Raw genomic sequence first — 14,190 nt, forward strand, 5'->3', positions numbered from 1 at the left:
CCTCAAATGGTTCACACAACACCAAGAACCCTTGGAATAACTTGAGAATAAGGATACTTGCACCAAATCGGTTTTGCCCTCTTTACACACACTAGTGCCTAGCCCTCATTTTATGAACCATAGACCTCTTTATATAGTGTGGAGGATTAGAGTTACATTCATGTAAACCCTAATACCCATGACCTTTCATTTCCATAGGATCCATGGGTTAAAAGCTCCGTGGACGATCCATGCAAGCTTAGCCCAACCTAAATGAACTTGGCCCACCATATATATATAAGAGTCCATATTTAATTAGTTCCTTTTGATCACTAAATTAATTTTTGATCAATACTAATTAAATAATACGATTTCATATTAATATATTAGAACTTATAATATAATAATATAAATCACTAGTATCCTTTTTCTCATTTTGTCTATCCAATTGTTCCGATGGCATGCATTCCAAATGGACCATGCCAAATCTGGTCGAGTATACCAATTATAGTTATGGACTTAGACACTAATCCAACAGAATGTAGAAGGCTAATTAAGAAAAGATAATTACCATTTAAGAAGTCAACTCGTCGAGTTGGAGGAGGAGAACTCGCCAAGTAGGATTATATTGGCACGTGGGGAATTGAAACCAACTCGATGAGTTGGGGAGGACCAACTCGATGAGTTGGACTGGGTTTGGTAAACCCTAATTCTGGTATTTTGTACCTTATTTTAGGGACTTAACTTCTAGGGTTGGCCTCCTTACTAGCCTCCCTTGCCCAGAAGAAACCCTAGAACATCCTCCCTCCTTGTTCATGGAGTTTGTGAAGCTTTAGAGTGATTCTTGAAGGAAGTCATGAAGAGAGAAGTATCAAGTGTGGAGGAGTGATCTTGGAACCAGAAACTCTACATCAAGGGCTACATCTTTGATGTATAAATTTGCAACCTTGACATGTAGTTTAGTAGATCTCATTTCTTGTAGTTTTGGGTTGATTTTGGGACTTTGTATTGTGTATCCAAAGAAGAGAGGTTTCCAGGGGTTGAGGATGTAGATCTTGCCCCTACATGACCTCTAGAGGACTAAAGTTGCAAACTTTAATAGCCTCCATGTCCCATTCATGGAATATGTCCATTAAGAAGCCAAAAATGGACCTTGGAGAGTGTTGCAAGCATGCATGGATGTAAAGTTGGAAACTTTACATGATTAAACCACCATAGGACCTTAGATCTGTGTTTTGGGACGTTGAAGTGAGAGTTTAAATGCTTAATAGGTCAAGACCTTCCTTAAGGATCTAGGGTTTGGGTTTAGAACTTATTAAATGATCCTTGGGGGTAAAGTTGGAAACATTACCCTTCTAGACATCTCTAAGGATGAGAATCTGAGGTCTGGAACCTTTGAATTCAAGAAAAAGTACTTAATGCATTAAGTGGGTTGCAGACTGAAGAACTCGACGAGTTCATGAGTGGACTCGACAAGTTGGTTTGGGATTAAACCCGATTCTGTTGGAAACAGAGGAACTCGATGAGTTGGATCACAACATTGCAATTCTGGAATTGGGATGGACTCGACGAGTTGATGGGTAACTCGATGAGTGGGTCAACTCGGAGCGTTGACTTTGAATTTGACTTTGACCAGGTGTCGACTACGGTTAATCATTCAATATTTTAGGCCTTTTTCGATATTGGGCCTTCTTGGGTTGGGTCCATGATGGATTGGGCCTTATTGGGTTTTGTGGGCCATTTCAGGTTTGGGACCAATTTGGAAAATTGGGCCATTGGTGGACTTTTATGGATTTTGGAGTTTTGGGCTTGTTTGGTGTTGGGCTTGGGCCTTAGTTATGAATCTTGTTGGACCAGGGGTAAAACGGTCATTTTACCCCAATTACGGATTATGGATCATGGTTTGAGACCTAATTGCTAATTGGGTGATATTTTGGTATTAACAGCTCAGGAAGTGGATAGGGCAACAACTAAGGATTTCATTCGGGAAGCTTCTGCATTCGAGGTGAGTCTCTTCACCATACCAATGGGTTTAAGGCACTAAGTTCGACCCATTTATCTAGTTGTGATGATTATTGCGAATGTGCTATTGATACATTATGTATTTATGTGAAGACCATGCGGGGGTTCCCATGGCAAGTAGTTATATATGTGGTATGTGATATGTTAATTGTCTTTGTGATACTTGCATGGAAGACCTCGGGAGGGGGGGGGGGGGGTTACCGAGGTACTAGGGTGTAAGACCTTGGAAGGTTTCCGTGGCATCCTTAGTCAAGACCTTGGGGGGGGGGGGGTCCCAAGGAACTAGGGTGTAAGATCGTGGAGGGTTTCCATGGCATCCTTAGTTAAGACCATGTGGGGGTTCCCATGGCAGTAGGATAAGACCATGTGGGGGTTCCATGGCACCCGGAGTAAGACCATGTAGGGTTTCTAGGGCATCCTTATATGTTTGTATGTATGATTTATATAACAGGGGCTAAGACCCTGGAGGGTTTCCAGGGCACCCGGAGTAAGACCCTGGAGGATTTCCAAGGCATCCCTATTTGTTTATATGCATGACTTGTGTAGTTGATATGGATTATGTGTGTAAGACCTTGGAGGGTTTCCATGGCTTCCTTATATGTTGATATGCATGGCTTACGTGATTTATATGCTTATGTGATTATGCGGGGTATGCTCTGGGGAACTCACTAGCTTCGTGTTTGCAGTTTTGTTTATGGTTTCAGGTATCATTGTTTTAGAAAGGATGGGCTCAGCTTGATCGCAGTGCACAAACCCATGTTTTCCGCATTATGTGATTTTAGGGTGAACTCTGATAAATGTTTTTAATTAGCAATGTTTTGGAATACTTGGATTTAAAGATATCTGTGTTTTGACTATAATAAAAAAATGAAATTTTTACCCTCGATTTTTGGGTTGTTACATATACCATTTGATTCTCTATGAAATTCCATTTTCTATTCGTGTCATGAAAATGTGTTAGCCACGAATTTGACATAATACGATTACACGATGAGAAATAAGCTTTACCTCAACTTTCAAGATGTATTCGTGTCGTGTATTCGTGTCATGTCGTGTCTCTCACATATTCGTGTATTCATGTCTGAAATTGCCATGTCTACTTATGGTATTACCTCATCTCACATCCAGTCAAACAAAGGCTCATTAACATGATTAACATAAATAGATATTTTACTACCACTCGTATACCCATTATAAAAAGTTTGATGTACTCCACTTCATCTTACAGCTTTCTTAACCCCTAAGATAGTGACTCACCGGGAACACAATAATACAAAGACTCACATGGATCCTTAATCACCTTCATATGCACATCCTTCAAATCTTCGATAGACAAAGCTTCGTAGTCGCAAATTGAAATTGTATTAGTCGTACTCTACATAGTGTAGAGGATTGGGTAGGAACACCCCATGAAAGTGGATATCGACGGGAAACTCTAATTTTCCTTGTCCTTCAATCTTCATTACGAAAATGATTGATTTCAAGGGTTTCTAGGATTTTGTTCATTTTAGAAGATCATGAGTGTACTTTCCTTTCCAACTACATACGTTTCAAAAAGCAGAAGCATGTATGGTCAAGAATGGCGGTAACTAGGATTAGCAAAAAAACGTTAGTTTTCAAAGCACTAGATGACAATGATTTCCCCTAATTAAATTTCTTTTTCTTTTAAATTTCAATCAATATGTCAAGTAAATATCTTGTCATGTAAGCAAAGAAATGAACAAATTGGGAGTATACAGTCATAAAGACAAAATGGAAACAAAAATGAGAATGTAACAACTTAATTGTCACGTTTTCAACTTTTATGGTTACATAATGACATTTTTTAAAACTTCTATGGTAATATAATCATATTAGAGTTTCCATTTTCACTTGAATTGAAGCATAAAAATAATATATGATCGAATTTTCTTGAATATTTAATTAAATTTTCAACACAGTAACAATATCTTATAAGATTTATATTTTATATAAGACAAAACTGCAAATTTGGTCCTTGTGGTTTGGCAAAACCTTTAGATGGGGTCCAAAAAGTTTCCAGCTTGCACCAAAGGTCCAAAATCAAGGTTTTCATGGGTTTTTAGTCCATTCCGTCATTGACCGTTTGTTTGGGGCCGTTAGTGCCTTCACGTGCCCTCCATGTGAGGGCATTTTGGTCATTTTAGGTCCTAGCCTCCGTTGCCGCCACTTCAATTAATTAGATTGCAGACTGTACTCACTCCTTCGTCTTCTACTCATACCTCTTGATTCAAACGCAAAAACCCTAACGATCGTCTGAAAATTGGATTGTGTTCCTGCTTTTGAAAATGTGGGGACTTAGAAATGTTGGAGAGATTGTCAACGTTCAAGAAGTTTATGGTAAGATTCAAACTTAGAAAAACTCTGTATTTTATGATCAAGCTTCAAAATTTGAAAAACTGTAACTAACAATCGTCTCTTTCTGTTTTGAAGCTGGTTACCTCAACATATTCTCTATTGAACTTCATCACGGAGGGAGTTTCACAAAGTTTCCAAATATCAGGTATATTAATGGCCAAGTAAGGTACTTTGATGTTGTCGACATTGATGAATTTTCTGTTCATGAACTAGACTTGATGATGAGAGAATTAGGGTTTGATGGTACTGAAATCATGTATTACCATTTCCGTTTGCCTAATGAAGGATTTGACTTTGGACTCCGAGCATTAGGTAATGATGATGATGTGCGTAATCTCTCACGGTATGTTACCCATAATAACAAAATGATTAAAGTGTACACAGAGCATGGTCAAACGAACTTGCTTACATATTTTATGTCCCCAACTGGTCCAAGAAGGGTTATAATAGAAGACATGGAGAAGCAGGATTCCATTAGACCCTCATCACCTGTAGTTGCTCATGAAGTGGTAACTCCAATCCAAATTGATGTTGGTGAGGGTGATTTAGGGTTAGCATTAACCTTATACAAATCAGCAACACCTGAATTTAGTAGGTCTAAAGGTTGGAAACATAGTAAAGGGGCATCGTCTTGTAGTACAAAGCTTAACTTGGATTGGGAAGGTGCTGAAAAAACAATGGCAAGTGGTGAAGTTGATAAGGGTAAGGGTGTAGAAGGATTTGTAGATGAATTTGTTGTAGTTGATGCAGAAAAAGAGTTAAACAAAGAGATTGATGTGAATGAAGAACTTGATGTGAACAAATCCAATGGTGAGGGTGTAGAAGGATTTGCAGATGAGGGGTATAGAGTTGTCATGGATAATGATCCTCAAGGAGTCAATGAATTTTCAACTAACATCAACATAGATGATGAGTTAATGACAAACTTTCAACCTTTTGAAGACCAAGATAGCATCCCATTTAATGGGTTTGAAGGCCAAGATAACATTCCTTTCAATGATGAGTGGAGACAAGAGGAGCCTGATGACATTGATTTTGAGAATCAAAACAGTGAAGATGAAGATAGTGACTTTATGATTGATGAGGACAACATAATTGAAGATGTTGACGTTGACATGGAGGATTTCAATCTAAATATTGATACAGAAGCAGAGTTCAATGGATGTCAAAGAATGGGTGGTCAAAGAAATGAAGATAGTGATGAAGAAGATGGTTTGGAGGTAATTGACAATGGCGAGTGGGATTCATTAAGTGAGGACTCAGGGGACAACAGGAAAAGAAGAGAAATGATCAAAGAGCTGGGGAAACAAACCTTATGTTCTGCTGGTGAGGTGCACAAGGTAGCTTTTCATATTGGGCAGAAATATAAAGCCAAGAAAGAATTGAAAGACAAAATTGACCTGCATGCTTTAGAGACAAGGAGGAATATCTCATTCACAAAAAACGACAAGAGTAGATTGACAGCTGTTTGTGATGGAACTGTAGTTTTAAATGCAAGTGGGGTAGGTGGACCTACCTCTGGGAAAAAGGTAAAGGGTAAAGATGTAAACTCAGATAAAGTTAAATGCACATGGAAACTTCATGCATCTAGGTCAAGTGAACAGAACTATTGGTTTATTAAGACCTATAATCAGAAACACATCTGCCTCCAAACACGAAAAATCAGATCTTGCACAGCAACATTTCTTTCCAAACGTATTATGGATCAGATTGAAGCTAATCCTGGACTGCCTGTTCGTGCCCTACAAGAGCAACTCCAATCAACTTATGGAGTTAGTATTTCAGAAGAGAAAGCATTTAGGGCAAGAGCATTAGCCACCAAAAATGTTGCAGGGGATTACGTAAAGCAATATGCAGCTTTGAGAGACTATGTACTAGAGCTACAAAAGACAAATGAAGGTACAACTGTAAAGATTGATGTGGTTTCAGAACCTGTGGTTTCATCCCCAACCAGGCAATTCAGAAGGATATACGTGTGTTTAGGTCCTTTGAAGAAAGGTTTTAAGGCAGGTTTGAGAGAATTTTTAGGCTTAGATGGAGCCTTCATGAAGGGACCTTTCCCAGGTCAAATACTAAGTGCAGTTGGTGTTGATTCCAACAATGGAACCTACCCATTGGCATATGCTGTTGTTGAAAGTGAAAACACTTCAAGTTGGAAATGGTTTCTTCAGTGTCTTGCAGAAGATCTTGACTTGTATTCAAATTCCAACTTCACCTTTATCAGTGATAGACAGAAGGTACTATAGTTACATTTAATATTGCATACTAGTTGCATTACAGACTAATTTCTTATTTTGTTTTGGTGACAACAGGGTCTTCTACCAGCCATAGAACAATTGTTCCCTAATGCAGAACACAGGTTCTGTATTAGACACATATACCAGAACATGAGGATCAGATTTAAGACTACATAATACAAGGAGTATTTTTGGAGGTGTGCTACAGCCACCACCATACCAGAGTTTGAAGCTGTAATGGTAGAGCTAAGGAATTATGACATAGAAGCATATCAGTGGCTCTTGAAAATCCCTCCACATCATTGGGCTAGAAGTCATTTTTCAGGTATTTTCTCAATTTGTTGTCTTATTTTTTATTGTAGTATAGATATACACTAACTGTTGTTTTGTTAATGAACTATTAGGAAGGGCAATTTCAGACATGTTATTGAATAACCTTTGTGAAGTGTTCAATAGCAAACTTGTTAAAGGGAGAGACAAACCCATTGTCAGTTGTTTGGAGTTCATCAGAGAGTACCTTATGAAGAGAGTATGCAATGTGATGAAGGTGTTAAACAAGTGTCAAGGTCCATTAACTCCAACTGGTACTAGGATTTTGGAATCAAACACAACACTAGCTAGTAAGTATCATGCACGATGGAATGGGGGACAAAAGTATCAGGTTAAAGGTCCATGGAATGATCAACATGTGGTGTACATGGAGAAAAGGGAGTGTAGTTGTAGAAAGTGGGAGCTTACTAGAATTCCTTGCAAACATGCAATTGCAAGCCTAAATGAAATGGCAGACAATAATGAAAAGGTGGGAGAACTATACACCTATGTGCATAAGGTGTATTGGCTTGATACATGGAAAGAGATGTACTCCTTCAAGGTGGAGCCTATCAAAGGTAGAGCCATGTGGCCTAAGAGTGACTGCCCAACAACTCTTGTGCCCCCACCACACAACAAAGCTATAGGCAGGCCAAAAAAGAAAAGAAGGATTACAGCAGAGGAAAGGATTGAAATCCAGCAACGTAAGAGGCAAGCAAATAGTCAAAGTCAAAATGATAATGAAACTCAATCACTGAGCAGGAAGTTTTTGACTGTGACATGTAGTAAGTGTAAGCAAAAGGGTCACAATGCCAGGACCTGCAAGGCCAAAGATGGGAATTGATGTTTAAGTACTTTTTATGTTTGTGAAGACTTGTTAATGCACTTTAGTTGCTACTTTGTTGCCTTTTTTTTTTGATCCATTTTGATAATGTACTTTGATGCCCTTATGATAATGTACTTTAATGCCCTTTGTTGGTAATGATTGTGTTTTGGCATTTATCTGTTATGGTCCCCTTTTGGTAATGTTGTTTGTTATTTGTTTATGTTGTACTGTCAAAGCATGAAGATGTTATGGCAATGTACTTAATGTATGCATATAAAACCATTACAATTGCATATTCAAACGTAGAGAAAAACCATTACACTTGCATATCATGTCAAGATCAAACCTTTATAATTTCATATTCATAAAAGGATAAAACCATTACACTTCCCATTGTCATAAAAGCATTACATATACAATGATCCAAAAGATAACACTTTTAAGTGGTTACTACCAACAAAAACATATATAAACCACAATTAAACCTTCTAGCACCAAAAGACCACATTTTTAAGTGGTTACTACCAACAAAAAAGTCCTAACCTCTAATTCCTATTTCCAAAACAGCACAAACAACAGAAACAAAACCCACGAGACAAGCAAACACATCTTCAGCTGGCCCACTTCAACCTCATACCTATTCATTGTTCTCAACAGTCCTGGTATGATAACAGTTGATCTTTGACACATAGGGGGATCGAACCACCCCAAAAATCCACATCTGGATCCCTACAAGAATACATTAAAGTAGAAGAGTTATTGCATAACTACCGAAATATCATAACCTAATATGAGTTTGCTTACCATTTTAGGGCATGCATAGAAACGACGACCAGGGTTTCGTGAAGTCCATGAGGTTCGCACAACAGCAACGTTCCCACAGAAGCAGAGCACCATTTTTGAATCTCGTAGCAGTAGAAGTAGACGAGACACGAAGAAGAAGAATCCTTTGAGAGACGAAGAAGAAGCCCTTTTTGTTGCTTCTCTGTAAATAAAAATGAAGAAGAAGAAGAGGATTGCGTATGAGTATGTATATAAAGGAGAAATATGATATTATTTAAAATAAGTACGTAAAATGACCAAAATGCCCTCACATGGAGGGCACGTGAAGGCACTAACGGCCCCAAACAAACGGTCAATGACGGAATGGACTAAAAACCCATGAAAACCTTGATTTTGGACCTTTGATGCAAGCTGGAAACTTTTTGGACCCCATCCAAAGGTTTTGCCAAACCACAAGGACCAAATTTGCAGTTTTGTCTTTATATAATCATATAATGTTTAGATTTTTCGTCAAATATATTATTCTTTAGAAAAAAAAAAAAAAACACTTGCCGGATATATGTAAGAAAGGAGTAATAATAACGACAGCTTCACGAGTTGTTCACATCCTATACTATTTTAGAAGCTCCACTCTCCCATCCGATTCTATCTCTGTTTTAAATGGCCAGTTTCTCCCTCACTTTTCCGGCAGCTTCTCCCACCTCCGGCAACCCTCACTGACTACTTTTTTGTCCTCCTGTCTCCTCTGTTCACCACAAGCGACAACACTCTGCAATTTTGTGAACAGTTCCTGTCAATCCAACATATAATTATATAAGCACACTTGAATTGTTTGAAACTACTGTAGATGATTATGATGACGACGATGAAGACGTTATCAAAGCGAAGCTATTGACAGAAGATAAACTGACGATCGCCTGGAAAGTTTCAGAAAAATCATAGGTGAGCGTTTCTTAATTGAATTTGAAGATCCATAAGTAAATCAAAATACAAAAATTTACGACTGATGAACAGATAAATTTACTCTGTTTCTGTTCTAAATTTTCGCTGTGTATAATCAATCAATTCTCCATTTCTTCAATGGCGTAGCTCCTGGTACTCTATATCTATACAATAAATGCGATGAAATTTAGATAAAATAAGAGTAATTAGGTTTTACAGAGTTGACTTCTTTGTATGTGGTTAGGATCCAATTGATTTTTTTTCCCTCTTTTCCTTTCAACACGCACACATATATGCAATTCATACGCTCTGAAATTCATCTTTCTTGTTGTTTACCCTTTCGAGCGAAGTTTGGATCTATGATTATCTCGATTCTTTCCGTGTCTTTGTTTTTTCTTTTCGCTTGAGTAATCTGTAATCGTATATTCGTATCTATTTTTTGTTTTGCAGTACGAATTGTTATATCTGAAGAACAATAGAGACACACGCGTTTGATTTTGTGTAAGGTAACGTGATGAATAATTTTAGTTTGTTTATTTATTCATGTTGGGATCTGCTTTGAATTTTGTTAGTATATGAATTGCTAGATCTTGTAAAGTACTGTTTCGTTTGGTTGCATACATCCAAACCCTATGTTTTGGGGTTTTCCATCCACTATTATTATTTTTTTATTTGAATTAAATTACAAAAAAAAAAAAAAAAATAGTTGTAACAGAAAGTATTCAATTCAAGTATTTTATCTAAACAGTTTAGCTGTTTAATCCAACCAATTAATTAATTAATTAATTGTCTTTAGTCTCAATGTTCAAATTTTTTTGGTAAGCTACGTAAATCCTTATCATGTTTCTTTATGTATATTAGTAGTGACTTGATCTTTATTATAATGGTTTGGTAAGTCAAGTGAATATAATATCATGTTTGTAGTTGTATAGTTTGTTTTTTAGCATATAATTTGTTTGTCACCTATTATTTTATATATAAATTCAACCTCACACTTTATTTGACATATGGCACTATGTATCTAATAATAGGTATAGCTTCTCCTTTTGCAATGAAGGTGAATTCATGTCTTGCAAGTTCTCCAAACCTTTCTGAACCACATGAAATGAATTCTGGTAAAAAAAGAAAAATTAATTTTATGATTCCATCTCATTTTATATGAATCTGACATCATTTTTTTTTTGTCAAAGATGAAATAAAGGCAACCATGAAAGAGAGTGATAAAAGATATACGAATCCCTTTTTATCTGATCAAGAGAATGATAAACTCAACTTATGGAACAATAAAGAAGATGAAGATTCAATCAATGAAGACAATTTCACCTCTAATCTTGAAGATGAAAATTTCAAAAAGGCAAAAGAGGTGTACATTGATAAAAAGGTGACAGAATTCATGGCATGTTATGAAGAGAGTGATTTTCATGTTGTTAAGGATATCTGTGTGGATAACGGATTGTCTCAGGATGAAAAGATTGAAATCGACAAGAAAGATCATGAGTTATCATGCAAACATAATACTGATACTGATACTGAGACTGTTACTGTTAATGGAGATAAACATGATGACACGAGCGAAGATTGTTACAAGAACACGGATTTATGTTCTGTAACCAAAGATGAACTAGATACCGACTTTCTTATCCAAAAACATAGTAATGAAGACATGATTGAAGGAAACTTTGATAAAGATATTTCTAGTCAAAATTCATCACAAGGAAAAGATGATATAAAAGAATGTGGAAACAAGGAAGAAGTTGAGAATGTGTCTAAAGATGAAAATGATTTGAAATCTTTTGTGGAATCTAATATTATCCAGACCACTGAAAATTGTATTCATGAGGTTTTGTCAGACACACAGAGTTCACTTAACAACAACATGGCTTCAGCTAACATCATGACGGCTAACCAGTTGCACCGTGGTGGTGGTGGGGAGACAAGTTTTTCATTGGCGGGCCCCGTTTCGGGACGGATAACATATTGTGGTAGCATATCTCATCGATCAGATAGTAGCAACACTAGCGTTAGATCCTTTGCCTTTCCCATGTAAGCTTGCTGACACTGACACTGACACTGTTGATACTAATACCACTGATACGATACTGATACTGACATTGAAATGTATAATGATGCTTGTTTTGTGTTTGCAGACTACAGACGGAGTGGAATAGTAGTCCTGTAAGGATGGTAAAAGTGGAGCAGAGAGGGTTACGGAAGCATCGGGGATGGAGGCAGGCGCTTATGTGCTGTAAATTCTAATTAAGAGTATTTGGTTTTAATTATAAGTTGTTGGTTTAGTATACAAGATCAAAATCTTAGACTAGTGTCGGTAAATATATACAAAAGCCACATGGATTAGTGGTTTTAGGGATGTTGTTCATGTTTGTGGTTTGTGTTTAGTTATTTAGATGATTGGAAGTTGTCATTTAATTTATTTGTGAGATTGTTTTATTTGTATTGTCTTTGTGAAAATTGATAGGAGGTAGGTAGTTGGTTAACTAGGGTCTATGGAGTATTCGGTTGAGATGGAGATTAATCAGGACCTTAAATAACCATAAAAAAATCATATTATAAAATTTAACATTGATTACAATGAGGGGGGAGATAGAGAGACGCATGTGAAAGGGATGATGTTGTTTGAAACCATGTTGCGAGTAGGTGCAAATAGGGGTGTGCAGAATTAACCGATCCTATTGGAACTGACCAATCTAATTACGAACTGACCGATTGGATTGGATATCCAATTACAAATGGATCCAACTGGATTTGATCGGTTATTGAATCATCATGAGAATCCAATGGATAACCAAATGCCTAATTTTAATCCTATAAATATCCATTATTATTATTATCCATAGCCAATTAATATTATAAACTATTCAATAAGAATATAAGTTGAAGACTTGAAGTTAGTGTTATTTTGTTAGTCTTATTAACATAATTATGTGTAGTTTTATTTTTAGTTCATAATTATATTTGGTTATTTTATAGAAAAGGATTAGAATTGGTGATACTAGATTATCTAATCCAAAATATCCAATGGCTAAAACTGGTTAAATCCAACATCTAATTGGATTGGTTCGGTTCGGTTGACAAAATCTAACATCCAATGGATGATTGGATTTGATCAGTTTCATCAAAATCCAATGGATTTGAACCGATGAACACCCTAAGGTGCAAAAACAAACAAACATTTACATGATGTTTGGATTGAGGTTTCTAACCCGCTAACCTGAACACGGAATAATTGTAACTCCTAGTTCATGGCGAAATTTAGTAATTGCCGCAAAACTCTTCTTTTTATACAAAATTGTTTATATGTGAATATCATAATATTTTATAAAAATTTTAAAAGTTTTTTTATTGTGTGGATATTCAAAAGTCATTTTCGCATTAAAAAATGAGCTTCAAAGTGCGGAAATGTAGGGTTAGATTGCACAAGATTTTCCAAAAAATAATTGGTGTAAAAAAAAGTATATAAAAAGTATTAAAATAAATAAATAAATAAGAAGAAAGAAAGAAGAAAAGAAAAGAAAACCTTGATTAAATAAACAAATTATCAAATAGTGAATTTTACGGTGACCATTTTATGAAACTTGAGGCATTGGGAAAGCTCTTACGGATAATTAAGCGGGTATGAGCCTACTACCCGTAGAGGTGCATTACCGGATCAAAGTTAAAACCAAAACCAGTTTTCTAAAATCGGATTGATTTTTAGTCGGTTTCTTTTTATAATGGTTTCGGTTGAAACCTTTGGGTTTTTTAGTTATGGATATATTGGTTTTTCAAAACGTCTGTTTAGAAGAAGGGAAAAAAAAACTAACAAGTGCTTTTAGCAATACTATTCCAAAAAAAAAAGGTGATCATATGTGACAAAACCCGTTTCATGTTTACGAATCGACTCCAAAGTCAAATAATAGCCCCACAAAAACCAATTTGATTGATTTATGATTAATTTATAATTGTCATTCTTCTAATTGATAACCGTCATTCTTAGGTCTTAAGGTATCTTTTCTAGTAAATTTCCTTGAAACTTTCTTAATGTCTATCGTCTAATTTAACGATTCAGCTGTCAATTTTTCTAAGTAATTATATTATTCTAACTCAATAAATAAAATAAAAACAAATTATTGAAATCATTTATGTGGTTTGCAAAAATTATATTTTTGGTCTCTAACATTTTTTTTGCACTCCGATGTTTTGTAGGTTTTGATTTTGTTGCGTGTTAGGTTCCTTAACAAAAAAAAAAGACCATATTCCACTTATACTTCTTTCGTTCTTTCCTTTTTTTTATTATTTATTAAATATAGAAAATAAATTAAATGATTTATGAATATGTGGCCTACCCCTAAAATAAAGGGTAGATCTCCCTCTTCCTTTCATATTTTCCTCTCTAATGACCGTCTTCTAGACTTGATATCTTTTTCTCTCACTCTCTTCTGTAAACTCAATCGTAAAATCCACCCATTTGAACCTCAACTTATATATACCTCTAAAGTCATCGTAGTTATGCACCTCCAAAGTCATTGTCGTCAGAGTTCTGCACCTCTAAAGCCGACATCAAACCTACAACTCAAGTCACCGTCAGATCAGAAGGGTTATTTGATTTCCAAGTTTGATGTTAGATGTTTTTGTGCAGAACACATATTTGTTGTTTAATGTTTGATTTTGGTGGTTTTGATTTGTTTGTGATTTTGGTGTTTGATTGTTTTTAGAAGT

At 36.0% G+C, this 14,190-nt stretch overlaps 3 protein-coding genes across 3 annotated transcripts; all 3 read left to right on the top strand.

Moving 5' to 3' along the window:
* Window positions 1-4,457: 4,457 nt before the first annotated feature.
* LOC128125911 (uncharacterized) lies at window positions 4,458-7,905 on the top strand. The gene is made up of 3 exons (XM_052770186.1): window positions 4,458-6,614; window positions 6,690-6,939; window positions 7,019-7,905. The coding sequence occupies exons 1-2, from the start codon at window positions 4,596-4,598 to the stop codon at window positions 6,789-6,791; spliced, it is 2,121 nt and encodes a 706-aa protein (XP_052626146.1). The 5' UTR covers window positions 4,458-4,595; the 3' UTR covers window positions 6,792-6,939; window positions 7,019-7,905.
* LOC128133403 (uncharacterized) lies at window positions 6,852-7,767 on the top strand. Its single transcript, XM_052770819.1, has 2 exons — window positions 6,852-6,939; window positions 7,019-7,767. The coding sequence occupies exons 1-2, from the start codon at window positions 6,852-6,854 to the stop codon at window positions 7,765-7,767; spliced, it is 837 nt and encodes a 278-aa protein (XP_052626779.1).
* A 1,195-nt stretch (window positions 7,906-9,100) lies between the features above and the next one.
* Window positions 9,101-11,922, top strand: LOC111896511 (uncharacterized). The gene is made up of 5 exons (XM_023892495.3): window positions 9,101-9,474; window positions 9,925-9,980; window positions 10,506-10,589; window positions 10,665-11,517; window positions 11,622-11,922. The coding sequence occupies exons 3-5, from the start codon at window positions 10,526-10,528 to the stop codon at window positions 11,728-11,730; spliced, it is 1,026 nt and encodes a 341-aa protein (XP_023748263.1). The 5' UTR covers window positions 9,101-9,474; window positions 9,925-9,980; window positions 10,506-10,525; the 3' UTR covers window positions 11,731-11,922.
* The last annotated feature ends 2,268 nt before the right edge of the window (window positions 11,923-14,190 follow it).

Source organism: Lactuca sativa, chromosome 4, assembly GCF_002870075.4.
Source record: "Lactuca sativa cultivar Salinas chromosome 4, Lsat_Salinas_v11, whole genome shotgun sequence".
NCBI lineage: Eukaryota > Viridiplantae > Streptophyta > Magnoliopsida > Asterales > Asteraceae > Lactuca > Lactuca sativa.

What these genes read in the sequence shown, in the direction of transcription:
- LOC128125911 (XM_052770186.1), top strand. Translation starts at nt 4,596, where the DNA reads ATGATGAGAGAATTAGGGTTTGATGGTACTGAAATCATGTATTACCAT. An exon ending in TTATCAGTGATAGACAGAAG is followed by an intron (nt 6,615 to 6,689) that starts GTACTATAGTTA and finishes TGGTGACAACAG; the next exon opens with GGTCTTCTACCAGCCATAGA.
- LOC111896511 (XM_023892495.3), top strand. Translation starts at nt 10,526, where the DNA reads ATGAAGGTGAATTCATGTCTTGCAAGTTCTCCAAACCTTTCTGAACCA. An exon ending in ACCACATGAAATGAATTCTG is followed by an intron (nt 10,590 to 10,664) that starts GTAAAAAAAGAA and finishes TTTTTGTCAAAG; the next exon opens with ATGAAATAAAGGCAACCATG. An exon ending in AGATCCTTTGCCTTTCCCAT is followed by an intron (nt 11,518 to 11,621) that starts GTAAGCTTGCTG and finishes TTGTGTTTGCAG; the next exon opens with ACTACAGACGGAGTGGAATA.
- LOC128133403 (XM_052770819.1), top strand. Translation starts at nt 6,852, where the DNA reads ATGGTAGAGCTAAGGAATTATGACATAGAAGCATATCAGTGGCTCTTG. An exon ending in GGCTAGAAGTCATTTTTCAG is followed by an intron (nt 6,940 to 7,018) that starts GTATTTTCTCAA and finishes ATGAACTATTAG; the next exon opens with GAAGGGCAATTTCAGACATG.